Source organism: Alosa sapidissima, chromosome 7, assembly GCF_018492685.1.
Source record: "Alosa sapidissima isolate fAloSap1 chromosome 7, fAloSap1.pri, whole genome shotgun sequence".
NCBI lineage: Eukaryota > Metazoa > Chordata > Actinopteri > Clupeiformes > Clupeidae > Alosa > Alosa sapidissima.
Genome location: NC_055963.1, coordinates 16,377,550 through 16,404,046, shown reverse-complemented (window position 1 = coordinate 16,404,046; position 26,497 = coordinate 16,377,550). Strand labels below are relative to the sequence as shown.

Here is a 26,497-nt window from a genome sequence, read left to right as displayed (position 1 = left end):
TAATGTATAGTTTGATGGACTGATTTAAGCATGGGCTCTGTCGACTGTATCCATATCCTGCAAATATGTACAGTAATGGAATCTGTAATTTGCATATACAGTGCTTTGGTCAAATTTCCTATGCTGAGTCTTGCAAGAGCAGCCGTCACTTCATTAACACCACCCCCCTCTTAATCCAACAGACAAAATAATTAGTCGAGCTGCCAGAAGTCCAAGTTGTGTGTGAATCGTGATAAGAGGAAGCAATCCAACATCACCCATCCCATCTCGCTTTCATTTGCAGCCACAGTGAAGACTTGAATTGAGCTCATTTTGATTATGTTCCCAGCTCTATTTTACTGGACGCTGCTTGCTGCTGGGCGGTCTCAAGGTCATAGGGGTGGCTGTCTGTGGGACAAGGGATGAGGAGAAGGACACCAACATTGACACTGACGAGGAGGACAGTGAGGTCTGCCGAGGCTGGCTTAGTTAACTGACTCCCTCTTTCGCCCGGACACAAAGACAGATTTTGGAGGCTTGGGCAAAGGCCATTGGATAAATACTGTTATTTTTAGACTTTTTTCTCCTCTGTTCTGTTTTTTAATCGGACAGAGCAGATTTGCCCCCCTCCCCTCCACACTCTCTTGGACTCTGTAGGATGGAGTCTGCTTGTTTTTCATGATAATTGGCTCTCTCCCCCCACCCATCCCTCCCTCTCTCTCTATGTCTCTCTTCTCTCTGTTCTCCTGTACTGACTTTATTTCCCTGTCTCCTTCCATTCACCCTGCCCCACCTCCCTCTCTTACTCTTTCTCTCTTTCTCTCCCTGTTTATCTCTCCATTTGATGTGCTGTGTCCTCTCTCTCTTTTATTCCCAACATCATATCTCTGTTCCCCTCTTCTCTCACCTCTCTCTCCTTGACTGTCTCGTCTCCATGTTTTATTATGCCAGGCGTCTTTCTCAATCTGGCTCCCTTACCTCTCTGTCTCACCCATCAATCCCCCTCTTTCTCCTTCATTCCCTTGTTCCTTCTCTCTCTCTTTCTTTCTCTACATGCCCTTCTTTGATGCACTCAGTCCTGTATTAAAGCTCTTCTCTGCATAATCTCTCTCTCTCTTTGGCTCCACACACGCTCTCCTCAGATCACGCCTGCTCTCGAGGATTTGCCCCCCCCCCCCCAAACACGTATCTCTGTAGTTTGACTTTGGCACACCTGACTCTAATGCCGACATGTCCCTGAAGAGCCCGATTAGCTGAACAAGGTGCATCAATAAAAATGCAGGAGTGACTTAGATTTCCATGACCGCAGTTCTTCAGGTAGATGATCCCCCTTGGATCTTGGATGCCCAGCTTTGCCACATCGGAAGGAAGGCTTTTTAAAAAAAAAAAAAAAAAAAACATTAGTTGATCTATTTTTTGGCATCGCTCATCCATCCATCCTCTGTGTCTCCTGCTCGCCCATGGCCCTCCATAGTACCACATGAGCAAAGCCTCAGCGGAGCAGGTACCCCTAGAGGAAGTTGTCTTGCAATTTGTCAGGAAGTTGACAGACCATGACCTCGCTGTGGCCAGAGTCCGTGAGCATGCGCGCTGTCCGCTGAGGAGTGGTCAGATGACAGCGTGTGCCCCCACTGCCACCGCCCACCTCCGCGCAGTGCAGACACGCACCATGGCTCTCGGGCAGCCCGTTTGACAGCCGCGTGGAGTTGGTGATGTCCTTGTGGCTGCGCTGCGAGGAGGCGGGCTTGGATGGGTCCTTGAGGCCTGCGTTGGGGCTGCCCTTGCCCGTGCTGGAGCAGATTTTGTGGCGGAACTGCGCCGTGTCACGACACAGCGACTTGCGGAAGTTGGGCTTGAACAGCAGGTAGACCACGGGATTGTAAATGGTGGAGGACTTGGCAAAGATGGCCGCCAGAGCGAAGGCGAAGGGTGGGATGATGGTGCGGTCCACGAAAGCCGCCCACATAGCAACGATGGCGTACGGGGACCAGGCGGTCAAGAAGCCGATGCACACTGCCACAGACAGCTGTGGAAGAGACATACAAACACATACACACAGGTGAGGGTACAGGCTACAACACAGACTAGGAACCAAAACATTGTTAGTAGACATTAGGTCTGAATGAATGATTTATTGATTTATTTATTGATTGTTGAATGATTTATTGATCTGATTGGACAAGACATTTAATGAGTAGGGACATCCTTATCCTAATTTCCCCATACAAAGACAAAATCAGACCGTTCTATTTGGAAGCCTCAGGAATCCCTCTATTGTTACAAGCAAGCAATCACTTTTAATCGCTCCAGTGACGTTGTTGTGACCTTTTACCCCTCACCTTGACGATGAGAGTGTGAGCGTTGGTGGTCTTGGTCTGGGGCGAGACATGCTGCTGCACGGCCTGCCGTGAGCCACGCACCGTCAGCAAGATGAAGGTGTAGGAAAGGAAGATGATGGTGCAGGGCACCACGTAGCAGAAGAGGAAGAGGCAGATGATGTACGACATGGCCAGCATGTCGTCGGCTGGTGCATACCAGTCGATGCAGCAGGCTGTGCCATACGGCTCGGGGCTGTACTGGCCCCACCTGGCCAAGGGGCCGATGGCGAAGATGGAGGCGTAACCCCACACCCCGGCCACCAGGAGGAGTGCGTGGGCAGAGGAGAACTTGTTCCCTGAGGAGAAACAAAGAAGAAGAAGAGGGTCAAGAGTCTGTGGCATAAGTAAGTGGAAGATGAAACATCCTCACAACTTCTAAGTGCCTACCAGTATGATTTCGACCTGCAGTCTTTATCTTTTATCCAGGGCAGTTCATTGTCAGTTAATTGCAGGGCCAGATTACCAGGACCAACTCAGGGTTAAGTGCCTTGCTCAAGGGCACAATGGTAGCAGCCGGGAATTGAACCCATGACTATTCAGGCTTCAGCATGCAAACCCAGCTCCTTGTCTACTACAATACCACCGCAGTCATTTCCTAATCCCACCCCCATCTCTCTCTCCCACTCACGTCATTTATCCTATCTGCATAAAGGACAAAATCCCTAAAAAAAAGAATAAAATAATGAGGTGAAGATGAGGCTACGCAAATAAGCACTTTTGTAACTGACACCAAATGTGATTATGGTAGTGATTATTTTATCACTCCTGTGAGTGTGCCCTGCCAACGCAGCCAAAGTAAGCGATGTGTCAGACTTCCCTTATTATAGTGGGGAGGCTTGAGTAAATTAGAAAACCAGATGGTGAGAAAAACACAGAAAGACAAAGGAATGTTCCAATAAACCTATCATGAGTAAAAACAGAGGCATTTTTACACTCTGATAGTCTGATAATATTTGCTGAAACGCTCTCTCATTTTCACTACACGTACAGAACAGTACGTGAGGAAAAGCTTTTGCTCCTAGCTCCAACATTCAGTCTCTCCTCAAGTTTTGTGTCAGACATTCTTTTCATCTCTCTCTCTTCCCAGCACTTGCAAATGTATGCACTTTACTAATTTGTTTTCTTGCACTTCAAATTAGCTGGGAAGCGGCCCTCAGCTCAGCCAGGGACCCTGCTGTGAGCCAACAGCACTCTGCTCTCCCTGGCTATGGGCATGACGAGACGATGCGGGATGCTGCACCATAATTATTTATCCTTCCTTCCCATCATGCCCCACTTCCGCTCCCTTCCATCGACGGCATATTCTCCCTCTTTGCTCTCTCTCTCTCTCTCTCTCTCTCTCTCTCTCTCTTGTTTCTTACCCACTGCTTATGCATTTCACAGGAGCCCTGAAAGCTTCTTTTTTACTTCCGGGCCCTTGACAAAAATGGAAGCTGACAGATTCCAAATGTGTAAACAGAACAAAATGACTAATAGCCCAGGTCTTGTCACTAACCTGGGACCCAGAGGGCCAGGCACAATGATCCACAAAAGCATGGGAGAGCCGATATACAACCAGGTATGGAGGCACAGACAAGGCGGAGGAGGTTAAGGAAGAGGGCATCATATTAGACCAGACAGGGTCAGATGGTTGCTCACAAGCCAGTAGAGATCTGGCTTGAAGTAAAGAAATGACCTTAGAGGAACTGACATTTGTATGGAGGTTTACTGTTGTTATGTGGGTGATTGTTATTATGTATAACAACATGTATTTACATCAGCTGCCCATTGTAATGATAATACACATCAACTACTCTTAGTGACGTGTTGGACTCATGGAAAAGCCCCATTGGCAGGCCTTTGTCTGGCCCTTTAATCAGGATAAGTTTTTTTTTTTTTAGCCTTTCTGTTAGAACGGCTCTAGCGGGCTCCATCAGGAACTTGAATGGCTAGTTGTGAAGACTTTAGTCAGGTAATAAGATTCTGAAATGAGATGTCATCATTCCTCATAGACAACCCTCTGGACTGCAACTGACGTTTCACGCTCACAGTTGAACTCTTGCAATGGTTCTATTTTTAGGTTCTATTTTAGAGTCCTCTTCTGTCTGCCTTCATTTCTAGGCTTCTATTCTATTCTATTGGACAGATTTCTTTGAAGCTCTGTTTTGTTGGCATTAGTGAGGAAACAGAATCTCTCTTGCTTTAAAATGACTCTATGTTAGGCCATTACTGGTTCTGTTGTGGACTTTTGCTCTATGATGGTCTATGTGCTACCCCACAAGAACAGCATAGTCGTTAGTATTTTCACTTAGATACATTTGAGCAGTGGTAAAGAGATAGACAGTCTGGACTACGTCCATTATGTTTTCATTCTATTATACAGTTGGGGCAAGTTTTGTGGCAGAGCATTAGCGAAAACAGGAAGGTTACGTCAAGGCGGGGGCTGTGAAATAGGTGAGACCTCTGTCAAAGTGAATTTAAATAAACCAATCACATTTCAATTCTGATCTGTCTATCAGCAAATAATTGCATCTCTTTATCGTAAGAATGGGACATTCTACTGTCCTATGTGAAAAAGCCTATCATTACAGTAACACGTCATGGCAGGGTGTCCAAAACAGTATTATGTAATTTTATCATTAAAGTAATGTGTTGAATTGATATTTGCTCAGAGAGGTTTCATGTCATTATTAAAACTAATCACTAATCTCAACTTCATGTGTGACGATTGTTAATTAAATAGGCCTATCTAACCAAACTAACAGTTCAAGTTCAGGAGAATATTAGAATAATAGAAGGTCTTGTAGGCTACTGCTTACTGGTGCTCCCACTCTATTAGTAGTCTATATTCCCACCCTCTGTTTCCAATATAAGATAGGCTACACCATTTTGCAGGTAGGACTAGTAGGCTAATGAGCAAATGATTGCCAGCGCAACTCATGTAATTCAATGTAATATCACATATGTTTTGCTCAAACTCATATTGCTATGGATTAACAAAATAACAGCCTGGTCAGACGTGATACGGTATTTTAAACAGGTCTGAAATGCTACAACCATATTTTCGTGAATTGAATTGCTTGGCAGAGCAGAATATGCTACATATTATTCTTTGAAAAAGTATTCAGATCATATAACGCAAAAATATAGAGATTGTAAATGCTACTGTTATATTGTCTGACGCATTCCATTTAAAGGTATTGCTCAACACTGCTATTGGTCGGCTTTAACCAAATCTTTTATTAATTAACCCTAGGCCTGACTCTGCCCACTTTGTGCGTCTGACTCGCTCTGGCCACATAACACACTGCCAAACTTGCACCCATCATGTTTAATAGAATAACACTGTTTGTTTGTTATGTACTTTACTTTCTTTTAATTATATCTTTATCTGTTCTTTTTTGCTTTTATTTATGGGAAGCACACTGAATTACCCTACCTCTTTTCATGAACTGTGCCAAATGCCTTGTCTTACCCTTCTCAAATTACTTTCCATAAATGGCATTGACTCTTCTAGTGTCTACTAAGACAAAGTACAGTAATTGTCTCTCTTACTGCTCAGAGCATGTACAGAGAGACTCTTTTTTTTGTACTTCTGTTTATTGATTTTCCAAGTTAACAAACAAACAGTGTGGTCTGAGTGCATGCCGTCACAAATGTCTGCACACATGTACATATCTATACACACATACATTAAAGCATACTGACAATGCACATTTACACCCATCCAACAAAATCATAAAGACACACAAAACAGTAAACAGTAATCAACATTAATATCAACAGGGAGCCGCTACATATCATAATCAATTTAAAAAAATTAAAAAAGTATAACCTATTAAGGGTAGCAAATGTTAAGAGGAATGCCTGGACTCTATGTAATCCATGAAGGGTTGCCAAGTCTTATAAAATTTCCCAATCGAACCTCTAAGAGTATATTTCAGTTTTTCCAGTCTGAGATGTTGCATAATATCATTTATCAATGCAGTATGAGTGGGAGGCCGTGTCTGTTTCCAGTTCAGCAGAATTAATCTGCGTGCTAAGAGAACTATAAATCTTATTGCCGTGGAGGCAGGTCCTTTTAAAGGACTGTCCTCACTCAGTATCCCAAATAGAGCTAACACTGGATCAGGTTCCACTCTGTAGCCAAAAACATCAGACAAGGTTTTAAATATGGAATTCCAATAATCAGATAACTCTGGACACAACCAGAACATGTGACCCAACGAGGCGGGAAATGCCCCACAACGGTCACATAGAGGATCAATGTTAGGATACATTTTAGCAAGCTTGACCTTAGAAAGATGCAAGCGATGCAACACCTTGAACTGTATGAGCCCATGTCTGGTGCAAATGGATGCTGAATGCACTCCCTCCTGTGCCCCCACCCACTGTTCCTCTGTCAAGTCAATGCCCAAATCTTCCTCCCATGCAGATTTCAAAACAGAGAGACTTTCTAATGAGAAGACTCAAAGAATCACCCATAGAAATGCATGGGGTTCGTTTGTAACTGCAATCTGGCAGTCGTCTACATATCCCAACCCTTCCTGTATGCCTCCCCATTCATTTGAATAAGAAAATAGTTGCCCAATAAGTGCCCAAAGTGTGTTTCAAAGGTGGCCGCTGAGTGGGGGGACTTGCCTGTAAGGACATTGACGTACATGGTTAATGGTAGTGAGGGCTTACTATAGTGTTGGAAGCAAACTCTGAGGCAGAATGTACACAGCTAATGATAGCAAGGGCTTACCATAGTGTGGGAAGCAGACTTTGAGGCAGCAGACAGACGAGAGGGCTGTGAGGTTGGTCAAGCTGCAGAGGCCGAAGAAAACCCCACAGAAGGCGTAGCCTTGGCAGACCACATCTCCAAACAGCCACCTGGACAGGAGACAGCAGCAGAGACAAGGGCAGGACAAGGCATCGTCATCGTCAAGATTCTCAACACATACTGTTGGTTAGATTGGAGTTTTAATATAATATAATTTTATGATAATATAATATAATTGATTTTATTGCAATACATTGGTAATAACATAAACATATTAGCCTAATCCAGACAACAGCTGGTGCCACTATGGACAGATCCATCCTGGAAATTCTGAAATATTTAACATACCATAATATATCAGGGGAAAAAAACTATTTGCCGTACAATTTTCTGATAATAATTTGAATAAAAAGTTTATATATATTCATAATATTTCCGTGTGTGCCTGTATGATGGTGAGAGGATATTTGTAAACATTGCTTTAGATAGCACAGCACAACCGACTGTGGCTGAGTTGATGTCATAATGTTTTAATGCTGTTGGCAAATGGCCTACTTTTAAGGGTGATATCAGTACAGAATTGAAAAAGTAGAAGAAACAAATACACAGACACACTCATACACACACACACACACACACACACACACATACACACCCATACATATACCTGTGAGAAAAAGAGGAGGGGATGGCGAGAGGAAAGAGGCTCAAGGTCATTCCAAGGTCACTGACTGACAGGTTGATGATGAAGAACTCGGCCGGCTTCAGCGATGACCTTTTCCGATAGGCTACGAGGAGCAAGACACCATTTCCAAGCAGCGACAGTACACCTGTGTAAAAAAGGATTGCTCAGTTACGCCTTTGGTTATGTCAGTTATTTCATCATATCAACTGACTCCCCAAAGTGTGCTCTGTTAGCCCATTCAACCATTTAGCCCAAAACAAGATTTCCATGCCCACCCCCAAGCTACACCCGACATTGATCTAAAGTTTTCAGGCTGAAGTGACTCAAATTCATTTCATAAAAATGTAACCCCTTTGTGCCTTATGTAACAGGATGACAAGGCTGAGACTGGGGCATTTGCAGACTGGTCGCATCTCGGATGAGTTGGCTAGTGAACTTACAAAACACGGCATACACGGTGCCCATAAAGTAGTCATGCTCCTTCGAGATTCTGGAAAAAAACAGGGCTACTTCGGAAGCATTTCCCATCTGTAGGAGAGACACAGACAGAGAGAGAGAGAGAGAGAGAAATGCATCAGCAAACCATTGACTGATTAAAATTCATCAACTCAATTTAAATCACTTCTATTCTGTCTATTCTGCCTGTGTGATTGCAATTGATCACATTAACTTTGTCAGTTTTATTCAGTCGGATGCTAAAATGTATAAATCAAAGTTGGCAATGAGAGCAAGATAACATGGGTCTCCTAACACCAAAATGTATTCAAATATATTGGTGTTCCAACTTTCCGGAGGCAAAACCACTTCAGTAAACACCCTGTTCACCTTCTGCGCGTCAAATCCATTTTTGCTGACAAACAACAGACTCAAAACGACGTAACGCCTTTATACAGTAAGAAGTGCACTGCTAGAGATAAGAGGAGAGGTTTTTGATCTTGAGCCAGATAGATGTTGACTCAGGGGACCCATCTGACTGAGGTCTGGGGCAGATCTGTGCCAGATCTAGGCCACATCATAGCCGTGTCCAATCCAAAATTCTGTGTAATCTGAGGACACATTGTTCCTGATGACATCAGAGAGAAAGAGAGTCAGAGAAAGCGAGAGAGAGAGAAAGAGAGAGAGAGACGGAAACGTCCCAGGCATCCAACACAGCACCCTGAGATAATGGCAATCCCTGCGGATTATGGCATAGATGTGAAGTAAATGCAGCCATGGAACAGATTAGAGAGAACAGAAATAGAGAGAAAAGAGGAGTGGAAAAAGCAAAAGAGACAGAGAGAGTAAAAAACAGAGAGAATTGGGGTGCAATGCTTGCAATACACAGTGAAGGGTGTTTTCTATTCATTAGTCTTCAATGATGTGAATTATGTGGGGGAAAAACAACCAAACAAAGAAGACAAACAACAACAAAACAGAACAAAATGATAAATACATCAGTGTGCATGTGTGCATTTTGGATGTTTTTGCTTATGTCTCTCTCTCTCTCTCTTTCTCAGACAGCGTGTGTGTGTGTGTTTGTGTTTGAATATTTGTTCTTAAGTAAGATTGAAGCGAGAACTGTTGCTCTCTCCCAGTCCTGGCAGGTATATGACTAAGGACTTTTTTATGCTGGTGGCAGAACAGCATATTGCCTGCCCTGCACTAGAGAGAGACTGAGAGAGAAAGAGATGGAGTGTGAGAGACTGAGAGAGAAAGAGAGGTGAAAGAGACTTAGCCTCAGTGTTACCATAAGACGGGGGGGGGGGGGGGGGGGGGGTGCATCACTCAAAACCACTTGACAGGGCTAAGAGTCAGCCACATGTCAAAAGAGCTCACTGATAAACAATACTATGCTTGTCTCAGGCCATATAAAACTTGTTTGTAAAGGATAACTTTAAAAGGGGGGGATTCAATGGGAAGAGACAGAAAGAGGTCATTATATTTGAAAAACATAGTCTTAAGTTGACTTTTGTTTTTGCCCGGGGCTCAAACTGTAGTCTTCTGAACTAACAACATGAACTGAAACACCACGATACAGAGAAATGAAATGGCTGAGAAGAGACTTTTTTAAATCAAATATTAATCCCTGGACTGCTTTTAATCTGCCTGAATTTCCCCTCGGGGATCAATAAAGTATCTATCTATCTATCTATCTATGTATCTAATCGGACACCCTCATACATGCTCATGACTGAAATGTCATCCCAATTGAAATTCACCTCTACACTACTCAATTATTCGGACAGATTGAATTGAATCCCATGCAGAGGAAAATACAAGACACACTGTTCTTTTAGGTATTTTGTAAGACAAACAAATGAAAAACAAAATACAGTTTTAGCTAATACTTACGGCACATAGGCTCACGTATCTCATTCCATGTCGGCTTCTCCTTACATCAAGACAAGTTCCATGCCCTAACGTTAAAATTGTTTTTTTCTCTTTGCCTGTGTAGAGCCCTTGCTAATTGTCATCATCATCATTGAGATGAGAGTTTAAGTCCACATACCTGTTTTATGCCGACTCTTCACATATGATTGTTTTATGCACCAATAAATTACGTGCTTAAAAGTGTGCTTAAAATCCGTGTGCAGACATTTAAGGGTACTACAACCTAAGTTAAGAAAGTCAAAGTTGTGCTTGGTTCAGCCTCATCCAGGCATTATAAATTCAGTATCAGCCATTTCCTTCAGCTTTCTGGCCCACAATTGAGTAAACTGAGATAGTTGGAAGAATGTGGTGTCTTTAAACCAGGCACGCCTACTTTTGTAGTTATACAACAAAAAATAAATATATAAAAAAAGAATGCTATGATTTAGAAATCATGTCAACCCTATATTTCATTGAGAATAGTTCAAAGACAACATATCAACTGTTGAATAAGAATTTCTTTTATTGTTTTTTGGAAGAAATATGTTCATTTTAAATGTAATGGCAGCACATCTCGAAAAAGTTAAGACAGAGGCATATTTACCTCACCTCTTCATTTAACAACATTCTGTAAATGTTTAAGAACTGAGAAGACCAGTTGCTAGAGTTTTGAGAATAAAATGTGGTCCCATGCCTGCCCAGTATAGGATTTCAGCTGCTCAACAGTCTGGGGTCTTCTTAATCATGTTTTTCGTTCCATGATGCACTCAACTTGACAGGTCTGGACTGCAGACATGCCCTTTTAGCATCTGGACTCTTCCTCTATGAAGAAATACTGTTTAAATATGGGCAGAGTTAATTTTACCATTGTTTTCCTGAAATATTCAAGGTCTTCCCTGAAAAGACATTGTCTAGATGACAGTATATGTTGCTTAAAACCTGTGTACATCATTCAGAATTGATTGTGCTGTGCCAGATGTGCTGTAGGCACCTCCACGCCCCGTCATGGATGCTGGGTTTTGAACTGAGCACTATAACAAGTTGGATACGTTGGATATTCCCTCTCTTCTTTAGCCCATGATTTCCAAAAATAATTGCAAATTTTGATTGGTCTAACTACAGAACCTTTGTTCACTTTACCTCAGTCTATTTTGAATGAGCTCAGGCTCAGATAAGATGATAGTATTTTGGTTTCATGTCTAAATAAAATGTGTTCTTTGCATGGTAGTTTACACTAGCATTTGTGAATGAAGCATTAAACTGTGCTCATAGACAATGGTTATCAGAAGTTTTCCTGAGTCCATACAATGACTTAATAGGTCTAAAAGGTCTTAATGCAGTGCTATCTGAGGCCCAAAAGACCACGGCCATCCTATATTTTTGTTCAGCCCTGTCCCTTGTTTTAAAGATTTCTCTGGATTATCTGAATATTTGAATTTGATTTGGTATTATGTACTGTAGATGATGAAATCCTCAAATCCTTAGGGTTGACATGATTTGTAAATCATAGCATTCTTCTCTTATTCACATTTTACAAAGTTGTGTAAGTTTGTTTTGTATACGAACTTTTTGTTTTGAATGTGCCCCTGCAAACTCTAGTTGTTGCTGGCAGGGGCGATTCTAGACCTAGAGCTTTGCTGGGGCACAGGCCCCCAACTCCCAATATATATATATAAAAAACATTTAAATGTGCGCACAATATGAATTAATGGCTTTTATGTCTAGCCCCCATCATGTCCTCATCCATTTCTTGCCTGTCTCTCTCCTCCTTCTCCTGCCTGGTACTGGACTGCCCAGCCTGTGCTCTTTCTCCCCTCTCTTCTCCTCTTCCTCCTCTTCCTCCTCCTCCTCCTTCTCCTCCTCCAGCACTCTCCCTCAATTGTTGTAGCAGCCACTATCCAGCAACATCCAAACACATAGGCATAAGTAGGCCTATACTCACTGCATGAATTTAATAGGCTTTCCTACACAAGGGAAGCTTATTTTTAGTCAAAATTGAGATATACTTCCCTCCCAGGCAAGGGTCCTGTAGTCATCCTGGCAATACTGCAGTTCGTTGTAGCTTAAATAGCCTACTAAAGCCTTGATACTGACTTTTGGTGATAATTTGCAAATGTAGCCTAATAATCTACACAGAATCAGAGTCTGATTCTGTGTAGATTATTATGACCGCCGCGCAGCGAAGCGGCGGTCATATAGGTTTAGTCAGATTTTTTTTTTCTTTTCTTTTTCGCATGGCCAAATTTCCGTCAAGTATTCCCCGGACACTGAAAGACCGGGGTACACGAAACTTGGTGGGCATGTAACCCCACATGGATAGCATGGAACCATTGTTTTCTGTCAATATATCGAGAACCGTAGGGTTTAGGAGGACCATTTTTTTTTTGTATGTTGATCTCAAAGGGCCATGTCAACCCATTCCATAACCACTAATTTCATGTATAGCGCCACCTAGTTAAACACAAAAAAGTAAAAATGAGGTGTTGTAATCGCAGGTATCTGTGACCTAACATAGTCAAAACTGCACGAAATTGGAAGTGTAGGATCATTATGACACCCTCTGAATGCACGCCAAGTTTCGTGGAATTCCGTTCATGGGGGGCCACACAATAAATTAATTTATGTTACTATACACCAACTGGCCTGTAGGTGGCCGGAGACAGTTTTCTGTGAATATCTCGAGAACCGTAGGGCCTAGGAGGACCACTTTTTTTTTGTATGTTGGTCTTAAGGGGCCATGTCAACCCATCCCATTACCACTTATTTCATGTATAGCGCCACCTAGTTAAAAATTAACTCATTGAGTGCCAAAAACGTAATATTACGTTTTTCCTTCCCATGCGTTGAGTGCCAAAAACGTAATATTATGTTTTTAGCTTTTTTTTTTAAATTACGAAACTAGACACTCTAACACACCTTATATGTGATTTTGGGAACTCTGTGATTAATGGAAATGAAATATATGACGATCGAAAACTCATGAAAAGGCACATCTGGACATTTTATCTGGACATTTTATCATAACTCGGTTGCCGCTTTGTGTCGAATCAGTGACGCATGCACGTCAGGTCAAAACCAGGCCATTTTCGTGGGTCTATCCATAGACATAATATACATAGACGCCGCATTGGCTGCTGGAAACAAGAAATGCGGCCGCCATCTTGGACCTGTCATACTCCTCATTGCGTTGCAGCAGAAAACACAAGATGACAGCACTGTGCAGCATGTTCCTGCTCAAATCGGCGGACCATACTCGGGGGGATTTACTTTTCACAAGTAAGATTTAACATTACCGTACTATTGGTTGTATTTTGTATTTTCGAACAATGTGGCCTGTATCATAGCTACATGTATGACCTTTGCAGCAAAAAAAACCGCGTGAAAATCTGTTCGGTATTCAGTGAGATATGATTAATTAAGTGTGCTGACAGCTCATTGCACCGGCCAAACAGATTACACTGAGTGGAGTGGATGACCGGTCCAAGATGGCGGCTCCAAATCTCGTCAGCGCTAGTAGGGAGCAGCGGTCGATGCGGTGTCTATGTATATTATGTCTATGGGTCTATCACTAGGTGGCAGTCTCGCCAGGTCTCGCTGATCACTTCCCGGAAAGTTTACACAAGTAAGTAACAGGCAACACTTCATATTTCATGAAAGACGTTATATCTCCATTTCTAGAAAAAAACAGATATGTTGATGAAAACTAGCAACTGTTTAGCTTGGGATTTCTCAGGAACAGAGGCGTGTAGAAATACACAGTTTGCACCCACCGAGAGCTTAAAGTCTCACCTTTTAAACGAGCCATTGTATAGCTTATACATGACATTGGAGTTTTCCCTCCAGTAAACGGCACTGAAGTAGCCTAATATTAATGCTTAATGTGCTTAAGTCATCATTTCAAACTTTCTTAACATACTCTGGTTTACAATCACTTTACTTAAATGGTTTTTACTTGAGAGAACATTATTTGTAAGAATAATGGCTAAATATGCTTTGCTTTAATTGTGATAAGCTCACATGGTAACACTTTACTCAGACCTCTCAAGACACACGCATTTCAATGACTTCACACGCTCACACGTCACACATTATTAACTTTACCGCACAGAAATTTCTAAGGGCTATATTTTACAAACGTGTCACACAACGTTGCTGTCTGTGCGCTCATTCAGCTCAGAGAGCTGCTGTTTAGTTACTAACCTATCGGCCAAGCAGAAAATAGGATTTCTCAACCAATCAGGAAATAGTTTTGTTTGGATGTGGGTCCGCAACGTGGAGTCTGCTGGTCCGCGGAGTCGTGGAGTGAAATTAGGCCCGGTGCTTCGTCTGATAATTTGCTGCGCAGTTGATCAAGATACCGCGGAACGACAAAAAAAGAAAACAAACGTTTCTGCTATTGATGTCATTGGAGCCATACAATAAAGTGGTGGTATGCGCGTTCATTCAATGCAGGCGCCTGCGCGAGAGAAAGCGAAACTAATCGATAACGTTTGGTATCAAAGCTCCGCTTCAACCTGTTATTAAATGCTGAATGCTATTTAATTGTTTAACGACACTTGACAACAACGTTAATTTTTGGAACTTCCATAGAAACAGAGCAGAGACTGTATAATACACTGTATAGCACTGAGTATTGTATAGTCAAATTTGAATATAACGTGGCCAAAAGCTATTGTAGCCTTATTTCTATCTGTTAAAGATCAACAGATCAGTGATCTACGCCTATCTGCTCGCCAAAAAAGCTGGTATTGTGTTTCCTGAATCCTTCAGGCATTCAAATTAAACTTCATTAAAAAACATGTATTTTTTTTCTCCATTTCCTACCAATGTATGATGCTTGCATGAGGGAAACATCCCAAAACAATAGCACCCATATAATTGTTGCTGTTTTGAGAAGTATTTCTTTTCTTATGCAAGCATCATGCAACCATGCAAAAGCAATGAAACTAATTATATCTTACATTAGTAAAGCAGTCCTCTGATGTGCATGTCACAAACCATTTAAGTGAAAGTGCATGTATAACAATATAGGCATAATAATGATTGTGATAATGATAATGCCAATTTGATTTGGAGGGAGTGGGGTTGGGTACGTGTAGATGAGCCCTATGACCCCAAAGTCTGCCATGACTGGGCCTCAGGTCAAAGAAGTTTGAGAAAGGCTGGTCTACATAACCTGCATCAGATTGAGGTTTGCAGTGATGCGCCTGAAGGCACGGGTTGAGGACCCAGTCAGTTACGTCACAATATGCACATTTGTTTAAATTCATACCTACGTAATCACCATGACCAAAATTGTACTTTTTTTTTTACTTTGAATCTTGAAAAAAAAAAAATTGACCTAACCACTGACCCATTTTTTTTTTTTTTTTTGGCTGTTACTGCTAACAAGAATATTTTTAAGGATGGCCTCATGACTGTGAAAATGGCTGACATTGAACCACCGTGCTTTAAATGGGAGCCCCCAGTATCAGTCATCAAGGCATCAAAATCTGCCACAAACACTTACAACACACAACATCACTCATAAACACACACACGGACAGAACCACCACTGTTCAAAAGACCATTTTGGGGCTAAATGTGCCTTTTCTCATTTGGTTGTTTTGTTTGTTTAGAGCAGAATGAGCCACTGCTGTTCAAAGGGCCCATTTGGGTGAAATTATTATTATAATTTATGTTATTATTATTTATTATTATTTACTATAGGGTTCTAGAATAAATAAAACAGTGTGTTTGAAATAATGGAATTTGTGCTCTCTCATGAAGCTGGGTCGATGGGTTATGGGGAGGGTGGGTCTGTTGATCGGGGGGGAGGGGGCGTGGCGCCACGAGTAGTTCAAGCAGACGTAGGATTTTCATGTACTTCAATCAGGGGGGAGGGGGCGTGACACTGTGCCAATGCCACGCCCCCTCCCCCCTGAGAAACAAAGTCTCACTCCTTGCAAACTTCAAAACTTCAGAGCCCTGCTGTACTTGACGGGTGAGTTCATAACACATTCATAGCAGCTATCATAAACTGCACATAAAGCATTCATGACTGTTTCATGAGACATGACTCAACATTCATACCAAACCTTTCATGAATGTGGAAGACAGAACGATGAGAACTTGTCACAACCAAATGTTTGGTCCCTAGTCTAGCAGCTAACGTTAGCACAGATGAACACTACTATTCTATACAAAATTATGCAAGGACTTACCTGTATTGAGATAAAAGATGTGGTGACCTTTTGATTCTGGAGGGAAATTTAAAAATGGCAGTGGGTGGAGCAGGCTCACATTGATGACATCACACATCAGTGATTGGTTAGAGTTGTTGTTCCAGGAACAACATTAGAATGTTAATCCAGGAACAACTCTTACTTTACGGTCACCCCCATACCTTAGAGGGAAAGGCCTTGTGCTCAGATTCCTCCAACTTTATTTTACAGATCTAAATGTTCTGAGCACACTTCACACACACACACACACACACACACACACACACACACACACACACTAAGGTCACTGCAGCACAGAGTTTTAAGGACAATTAGTTATTAAATCAAACTTGCAGTTATTAAATCAAACTTACAGCACCCAGTAGGGTGGTGACTCGTAATACCCCTTACCTTAAAAAATACATCTACAACTTTCCTCTCTGTTTTTGTTCCATGACTTTTTCTTCTGACACAACTTCTGACAAATGGGCCAAAATGGCAGTAGGGTTCCTGAATGCCTGGACAGCAGCAGTAGTGTGCTGTCGTGGTGTTAAGTGTTTTCCGAGAGAAAGTGTGTCTTGTCATGGGGTTGGTGTTATAAATGAAAGTGTGTCTTGTTTGTCACCACCTCAGCCACTTCCTACTGCTCACTGATTGGTAGGCCCAAAAAAAGGACAAACCCCCTTGCTCCCCCAAAGTTTTTTTTTTCCAGACAGGAATCTGGACAAATTCTCTCAATACCCAAAAACAATCCTTCTGAATAAGATCAAATCATCTACAACATGTCCTGTACATTGATGAGATGTGATTTACATATTTCCATTACATTATTACAAATGGAAAAGGTCTATCAGATAGAACTAATCTTTTTTATTGTCTTTGTTGTATTGTTATTGTTTGTCTGTCTGTTGTGTTTTCCTTCAACTATGTAAAGCGACCTTGGGTTTGAGAAAGGCGCTATATAAAATAAACGAATTAATATTATTATTAATCAGGTAGAATGCAGTATGCTTGTCCCCTTCTTTGCTCTTTGTAAACACATCTGACAGGTCAGTCCAGATATCCATTTTCTTCAGTCTGTCACTGAAATAGAGGCTGTTGTGTTCGCTCCAGGCTACTCCTTCTTGCCCATTCACAGTTTAGCACAGGGGTGGGCAACCTCCGGCCCGCCGAGTATTTCATTTGGTTATCAGGCTGCTCGCTATTTTTTTCCTGCGATAGAGACGACGTTGGTTAGCTTTACTGCAAACTGCTTTTCACTCTCCTTAGAGACATGGGCGGATTATGAACTTTCGGGCCCCTGGACCCAGATGTATTAAGGGCCCCCCACTAATTGTTGCATATGTGGGAGGGGGGGTTTGGGGGTCCTCCCCCAGAAATGTTTTAATTTGTTTGATGTGATTTCCTTTATTCTGGTGCATTTTGGTAGCCTGGGTGCCATTCCGAACTTAGTCCTGCCCACAACTGAGGTCGGGAAGTTCGGTCTGGCATTGCTTCATTGTGGTGGAAGTATGCTCGCCCTATATCAGGCGGACCAATCAAATCAGGCTTTACGATGATGGACAGGTGAGCAACAGCGCCTGGTCTATCACGTCATCTGAGCACGCTTAGATTAGGCTTATATTTGAAACAAAAATGCTGTGGCTAGAAGGATACATGGCTTTTAAGACCCCATATTGAAAATTCATATTATTTAATGAGGTTGTATCACTGAAAACGATTATTTCTGAAAACTTTGGCCAAAGTTGAGATGTGGGAAAACTCGTGGTTTCACTTTCATCAAGGGGAAACAGCGCTGAAACAGCGCTGTTGCTTTGCGACATGTTCCCTCGTTCGTTTGAAATCTCTGATTGACCACCTGTTCGAGGGATTTGCGACAGCCTTTCCCAGCTGTTTAACATGTTTGTAGCATATCACTGTTCAACAGAATTATTTTTAAAAACGGAGGGGATATAGGAGAAGAAGGATGGTTCGTGTGTTTTCTTCCTACACCTCACGGTAAGCTATTTTGTTGCTCTGATTGGTTAGGTCTATCCATTTGAGTGCAGAGGCATTCCCCCCCTGTATCGGTTGAAACACGCCCCATAATTACGTCCCAATGGAGCAGTATCAGACTTATATTCTGACTAGAATTGAGTATGAATGCGTCAGGCTAGCATTTTGGGGATGGCCAATACTAAATTCAGTCAGATTCATAGCCTACATCCTGATTTGTTGATATTGAGGCAATGATTCCATGCAAAAGCTTGGGCTTCAGGGCCCCCTGGGCCTGGGCCCGGTAGGCCCATGCAGTAATCCATTCCTGCTTAGAGAATGTTTACAATGTCAATGTCAAAACATCATGTTAAATAGAGATAGCATCATGTTAAACTAAGTTAACTCTTAGTTATCTCCTTTGCAGCAGATCTAACGTGAACATTATGCAATCCATTTAATTGGGAACGTGTCTGCACTCATGAGAGGGAGAGAGAGCCGCAGGTTCCAGCTGGCTTGTCAATGTTGATAATTTATATCTCCTTCTCATAAGAAACTTTTAAAAGGAAATCATGAAGGCAACAGTAGTTCCCACTACTGACCATTTTTCTACTGACCATTGCCGCCCAATTTTCAAAACCCAATGTGGCCCTTGAGCCAAAAGGTTTGCCCACCCCTGGTTTAGCAAGTCAGTCATGAATGACCTTCCTGACCTTTTGACCTCTTCATTGCTAGTCCTGCTCTTCCAGTTCGGCTACTCCCAGAGGCCCAAACATCAACACTCAAACATTCACGAACAACAACGACAACAACTATTGTGTATGAGAGGCACACATAATTTTTTGGCTATGTTTACATTTCACCACTAGTTATGTGCTGTTATAACTATGTATGTGACAAATAAATCTCTTGAGACGTTGACACGTGACCTGAGGAAGGCCGACAGGCCGAAACGTTGTCACTTTAGTCACATTAAAGACTTATATGTGTAACTCGGGAGTGTGCGGCACTTCTCTCCTTTTGCAAGTGTTTTACTGGTTGCCAGCACCTCCTTTTCTGGTGTTTTGCACCTCCACTCATCAAATAAATCTCTTGAATCATGAGGTTGCCATAGGGGAATGATACGGGACAGTGATGTACTGTACGTAATAATTGGTCACAAACAGGGTTAGGTGAGTCCAGTTCAGTAAAAGTCCTGACATATTTTTGTATCTCTATTTGCCTAAAGCCACATGATGCTTCTGCTCATTATCCGTGCCCTTGTGTGTTATGCAAAAGAGCAAAGCCTAATATTTTGCATGTAAGAGTATGAAAGGGGGTTTGTTTCTGGGTTTGGATGTTCCTTGTCTGCAAATACAGCCACATCATGGCGAATCCTGTCAAACATCTTTCTTCTCTTATCATTCTCCGCGACCTCTTGGTATTACGTATACTCCCCCTGAAGCAGGAGATAAGTGAGTCAGCAAACCAGATCAACCAAAGAAGACCTTGCTGTCAAATCACCTGTGCGTCTGTCTCTCTTGCTCCTTCTGACCTGACCATGCGTTCAAAATGTGTGCGGCTCCTTTCTGAATAATCACCTCTCCTATTTCATAGACAGAATTACTTTATGGTCAGAAACTTAATGCATTAATGATATTGCTGGTCTTATGACAGCCACTTTTATGGCAATGTTGAAGTGGAATAATTTATAAGTATAAATACTCTTTTGATCACGTGAGAGAAATTTGGTCTCTGCATTTAACCCAATCCGTGAATTAGTGAAACACACTGCACACAGTGAACTGAAGCACACACTAATCCCGGCGCAGTGAGCTGCCTGCAACAACAGCGGCGCTCGGGGAGCAGTGAGGAGTTAGGTGCCTTGCTCAAGGGCACTTCAGCCATGGCCTACTGGTCGGGATTCGAACCGGCAACCCTCCGGTAACAAGTCCGAAGTGCCAACCAGTAGGCCACGGCTGCCTGCTAATTGCAGGGCATTATCTCACCACCAACCAACTTAAATTACACCGGCAGGTATGTTCATATTTTTGAAATGGTTCTATAGATTTATATATTATTCTTGGAACAGAAACACTTCAGAGATCACTATAACCACAAGAGTTATAGTTTTTGTGTCAAGTTTAATGATATCATTGTACAAGAGTTATTCAGCTCATAAACATACAATGTTTCTCTCTTTACTCTTCTACAGAGGAGTTGCCACACAGCTTTACTACAGTAAGACAATATTCATGATATGACGTTATAGATCTGATGCTCACATGTACCATATGACATGATTCAATCATTAATAGTATAAAAGATATGCAATGAAATAAAAAAAATGGGGATAAAAGATTGTGCTAAATATGTTATGCACATAAATAAAATAGATATGTGCAGAAATAATTCCTTAAGTATGTCAGAGTTAGAGAGTGTAACCACAGTTCAGCAATTTACTGTAGTTAAAAAAAAAAGGTGTTGGTTTTTTATGAAGTTTGAAGCCTTAGTCTGGAATAAACAAGCCTTGTATCTTTTCGTGTTGCTTTGATGATGTATTCTGTCCTTTGGCTGTTTTTAGGCTGTCCTTCCTTTGATTGTACTATCTCCATTTAATAAAACCATATTTATGTTGGAGCAATTGCTCATGAACAAGGGGTCACTGGAATTAATGGCAGTGAGCATGCACCGTAAGGCAGAGGTACTTTAACACTGTGGATGAGTTTCAATGGCACCACCCAATTCAGAAATTCACTTCCAGTGACCTACATACCATTTAAAGGAAGCTACACAAGCCTGGGGAGGTACTCACTTTTTGTTTATTTATTTATATGCCTTTTATTTTATTTTTTATTTATTTAAGTTGTATTAATTTATTTAATTTATGTATATATATTCCGTTATACTGTTCAAAGGAGACGTACTGTAGGTATACAGAGGAACCAGAAGCAACGTTTGACAAAAGACATACAATTCAGACAGATTCCTCTTGGATCTCTTAGATGGACAATGGAAAACAATGCACAGTGCAAGTGCTTATAGTTACAGGCCAGTGCAACGGCAGCCAGTAGTCAAAGGATGCCACTGTAAATTAAACCCCTCTTCAGAAGCAAGGGCTTGGAAATGGAAATTCAAGTGAAATTCAAACACGGACTGGTCAATCACCCAGTCGATCCCCCTCTCCGATCCCTTCTCACCCACACTTGTCGGAAAGCTTTGCATGTTTAAAGTGGAAGTCGGAAGAAAATGAAATTGCCTTTGAAGGGCGAGTTAAACACTTTCAGACGGGAGACACGGTGAATTTTTGCACTCACCCAGGACCACAGGCTGGCTGTTCTGTGATAGAGGCCAGAGAGCACACTGGCTGGTTGTTATTGATGAGGAGCTTGGGTCAGGAGGATCATGCCATTGGGTGTTTGGTCACGGACAGGTAAGGGATAAATTAAAATTTAAGCCTTATCAGACAGGAGATAAAGGCAAACACACACACAAAGGGAGAGAACAGTTACCCCTCCTGGTCTCAGAGCCAGGTCGACAGGAACACAGGCCTGCAACCTCACTGCAACAAATGTTACACAACAATTAAAACCCTTAGATCTATTTCTGTTGAAAAAAAGAATATGCCTCTGGATTTGCAACAATAATAAAAGAACACAGTCTGTGGTATGGCAGTGACAGCACTGTACTCGACCGGAGTAAAGATTGATGAAAGGGTAGTGGTACAGCCAATGGTATACACAGTTACCGACTGTAACCAGATGGTGATGAATAAATGCACGTAAAGCGCACCAAAACAACATAATATACAAACTTAACATTACATACACATACAATCATACATACACATACATCCCAGTAGTCCATGAGGAAACAATTTTATATTAGATATAGGTTAGTAGGAAATTATTTTTTAGTCTTTAAAGGAACCGTATGTAAGAAATGTATTTCAATTAATCATAAAATGGCCCTAATATGTCACTAGACATTAAGAAATCATGTTCATTTCAAATACTTATATCACTGACAACAGTAGTCCGGCTAGGATATTGTCATTTAAAAAGTGAAGTTGCAGCCCTCAACTGATGTTGATGTTGTGTTTTGTCATGTCATTCTGTGTTTTGGCCTGATGCGCCACCCTCCACCTATCTACTAATCACGAAGTCAGTAGTGTTTCGGCATCCGGGTTGGCAACCTCGAGTCAGGGGGGAGTGGGAGGGGATACACCTCTCTACAGTAATTTGAAAGTGATTGCAGTACCAGTTTTTAGCCACAATCTTACATATGGTTCCTTTAAGGTCTGGGATATACTTATACTGTATGCAAACGCTTCATGGTTGCCATGTGTATCCTGTATCCATTTGGGGCGTTGGTCGTGCACATCTATAAAGCAAGAAGCGTCTGTGTGTTTGTGTGTGTGTCCTAATGTGTGTGGCACACATATCTCAAACTTGGCAAGTGTCTTGCTACGAGCATGAGTAAGTGCAGTGCCAAATTTGACGTTGTTTGAATAAGAAATGCAAAAGATATCATTAAATATATCGCTAAAAGAATCACACATTGGCTTTCGCCGCTAGCCACTCCCCCTCCCACAGACAGCACTGTACTGTTACACGGGTAAAATTTAAGCGAGTGCAAGATGTGTTAACATGTCTGACCTCAACAATAAAGATGCGGTTTGCTTGCATAAAATGAATCCGCGGATTTTACAACAACACGCCAACACACACAGGTATGCAGTGGTTCTTCAAAAATGATGTGCAATAAACGGACACTTCGAATAGCCCAGGCTACTTTGGACTGTCTTTAGACTTTTAGCAAACGACATTTCCAACTGCAAGGTCCTAAATTGAAACGAGCGATAATGGTCCCGAATTTAAGAACGTCTCAGAATGCCACACATGCAAAGCATAACCAGCAACAAGCAATGAGTGGCAGACAGAGTGTGATGTCACTTAGCCCAGGCTACTTTGGACTGTCTTTAGACTTTGAATAAGCAAACGACAATTCAAACTGCAAGGTCCTAAATTGAAACGAGCGATAATGGTCCCGAATTAAAGAACGTCTCAGAATGCCACACATGCAAAGCATAACCAGCGACAAGCAACGAGTGGCAGAGTGTGATGTCACTTAGCCTATAGACCACCAGAGACTGTTTTTGAGTCACACCGTTGCAAATTTCATATGATGATGCATCATTCCACAAAATGGTTTGTTTTCTCTATCATCAAGTTATTCAATAGGCTAAGCATATAGCCTTGACTCAAAACAGCTGTTAGGATTATGTCATTTTGATTTGTAAAAAATGTCACATGCAGCCATGTTTAAATTTTGCTTACTTCACATTTATTATATTATTATATTATCTGTATTCATTATTGAATGCTTACCTGGAATTATGTTTTTCCCTAAAATCCTATTTTTAAAGCAGGCCTACCTAAAGGCATGTAATAGGCTACAGGAATAGCATGTTTGAACGGGCACTGCACTAGTCATACAAAATTAGAGTGATGTGTACGCAAGAATATGCACATGCACATTAGGGGCAATAGTACAGGAGCAACAAGCAAGACCAGCTTCATTTCCGAGTTCTGAGGTCTGCATCATGTGGAGACTGCCACTAACACGCGTAGTGCTTGCGTAGAACTAAGGCCAGGTTTCGTTCACAACGCAGCCAGTTGTGTACACTTGGCCAAAATGCAAGTATATCCCAGGCCTGAAGGCGTTTTGTCACAGGATCCCATGATAGAGGGCCTACTATGGGGCTGTTCAGGGCTGGATGTGAGAAGGGCTGTCTACAGACCAGAGCACTCCCGAATGTGCAATAGGAAGCGACTGCTGTGAAGACATCAGCTGAGATTTGCTCAGTCTGCTTAAATCTTAGTGCCGAGGGCATGATGAAAAAAAAGTTCCCAATATTCCTGTATACAGTTATTGTTTGTAGCTTTCTTTCCCAAAACACTTCATCTGAAGCAGGTCACTATACACTCAGTGAAGGTATTACACAGTGCAGCCATGGCTGCTTTGTGCATAAACAGATGGGAAGAGCTAATATCTGTTCTATCGAACAATCTGTCAAGTTGTGATCTTTCAAAAAACAGCATGAACTTGACACATGTGCTAAATGAAGCCAGAAATGGCCATGGTTACTCTCTACTATAAGCCACCACTATTTAGGGAATATGCAGGAGTCCATCCCATAATGAGGCCTTGTTGTTCTTTCCCCATCAATCTGTGGGGGTTTTGGATAGGGTGCTGGAGGATGGCAAAGATTGCTTGGTAATGCCTCATTATGCCAGGGCTCAGGCCCGTCGCTAGAAGGCAAGCAAACCAAGCAATTGCTTGGGGCCCCGAGCTGGCCAGGGGCCCCAAGACAACGACTGGTTAAGAATAAAATGCAACGACAAACTGTGAGCGCCCCTTTGATAGTCAATGCAGTAAAGTGCAACGACACTGTTACCGGCAATACCGGGATCCCCCTCAAGGGGGCCCCTCTCAGTAGTCTCTGACAGCAGCCAGCCAGCCAGGTTCGTGATCTCTGCTGCCGCAAAAATATAAACATCGGCAGTCATAATGAAGCGGAGTTATGCGTCCGGAAGCCAGAAAAGAAACAAGAGAAAGGAAGAGGATGACGAGAAAAAACAAGATAGTGGTAAGTGATAAATTACACTGGATAAAATAGTTCTACTTGTCTTGTACAAATGGTGTAATGTCACAGCAGGAAGGCTAGCCTAGTAAAAAATGTTTATGTTAACTACCTGCCTGACGGCCCATGCTGCTTGTAACAAACTAGAACAGTTAGCACAACTTTTTTTTTCGAACGGACGGAATATGGTTATATACTGTAATATGTGTGTTAACGGGATAAGGAAGATGCAGACCTGTTCCAGAATCACTGTTTATCGTATTTAATGACATAACATTGCTATAGCTTTGTAATAGGTTTTGATGAAAGTGGCATAGCTTCTCTGCTATACTAACTATTCGACCGTGATAATCTATTTACCAAATGGGGGTTAGGAAAACCACACGATAAATTCCGTGCATCAAAGCAGACTGGAACATTCATGTCTAGCAGTATTCATGCACGCCAGCTGTTTACTGTCTTTAAAGCACCAGGTGCGTCTGTCTAATTCTCAAACAGCAGAATGCTTAAATGCTATGTTAAGCTACAAGTAGGCCTAGGTTAATGTATAACATTAGCTTGGGATGTTTTTACAGTAAGCATTGGTAGTTGTGAAAGCAGCTGCATCCCTTCTAAATATCAAAATATGGAAATGCTAACATATCTTTTCTTTCTCCCTCAAGGTGCTTTGCTTACATTTCTCAGCCCTCAGGCTCTTCCTAAGGATACCTCCACTGATGAAGGTAGAGTGAATTTCTCTCACTGAGCTGAGCTGTTAATGACCTTTTCCAATATGCTATCAGTGAAATGGTCAAATGTACTTCACAGGTAATTTCAGATTTTTTTTCAATTATTTTCCCAGGTACACCATCAACTTCATCCTCCATTCATGAGGAAGAAGCTGACATTGGATTTTATGGTACGGTGGTGTTTTTGCAAATGTTCAAATGTTCAAAATGTTCAAAACCAATGCACAGTATATATATGCAACAACAGTAATTTGCACTGTCAACATTTTTTATTTATGTCCATTTTGCTTGGGGCCCCCAAATTCAAAAATCAGAGACAGAGCGCCAGCCAGCTGAGTTAAATCTGCAAGAGAGGCTGCTCTGCAGGTGTAGCTAGCTGAAACATGTTGCCTGTGCTGCTGAATTTCATTTGCATGCAATTAATCTGAGTAGCTTTTTTCACTCTAATTTTACGAGCCGTCGTTTCAGAATAGGAGCCCCTCGAAAGATGATGTCTCTTGGAAGAGAACCACCAGCTATTTCCTTTTCCTTGGCCTCTCTGTATGTCTTAACGATGGCCACTGATATGATTCACAGTAAGCCGACTTCATCCGATTCATCTAGCTACAGTATACGTATATCAGAAGCTGATCTCTTTGAACCCGTGATCACATGGGCCTGAGCTAGACCACAAACACAACAAACCCAAAGGTTTATGCCCTAGAATGCTGAATGGGTCAAGATGTTCTAGTGTTCTGTTCGGTTGCACTTTTTATGTCACGCCTGATTTTCTTCTCGTGATTTTGTGAATGTAGCTCTTGTGATTCAGTGATTCATCGCAACAATATTTAAT

General features: G+C 41.9%; 1 protein-coding gene across 1 annotated transcript in view; it reads right to left on the bottom strand.

Annotated features, from left to right (window-relative positions):
* Positions 1 to 874: 874 nt before the first annotated feature.
* opn7d (opsin 7, group member d) overlaps positions 875 to 26,497 on the bottom strand; it is a 51,338-nt gene continuing 25,715 nt past the window's right edge. Inside the window, exons 2-6 of the mRNA XM_042098008.1 lie at positions 8,227 to 8,314; positions 7,769 to 7,931; positions 7,084 to 7,211; positions 2,319 to 2,653; positions 875 to 2,005 (exon numbers count right to left, since the gene is read on the bottom strand). Of these exons, the coding sequence (XP_041953942.1) occupies positions 1,490 to 2,005; positions 2,319 to 2,653; positions 7,084 to 7,211; positions 7,769 to 7,931; positions 8,227 to 8,314 (1,230 nt within the window). The 3' untranslated portion in view covers positions 875 to 1,489. The remainder of the gene's footprint in view (positions 2,006 to 2,318; positions 2,654 to 7,083; positions 7,212 to 7,768; positions 7,932 to 8,226; positions 8,315 to 26,497) is intronic.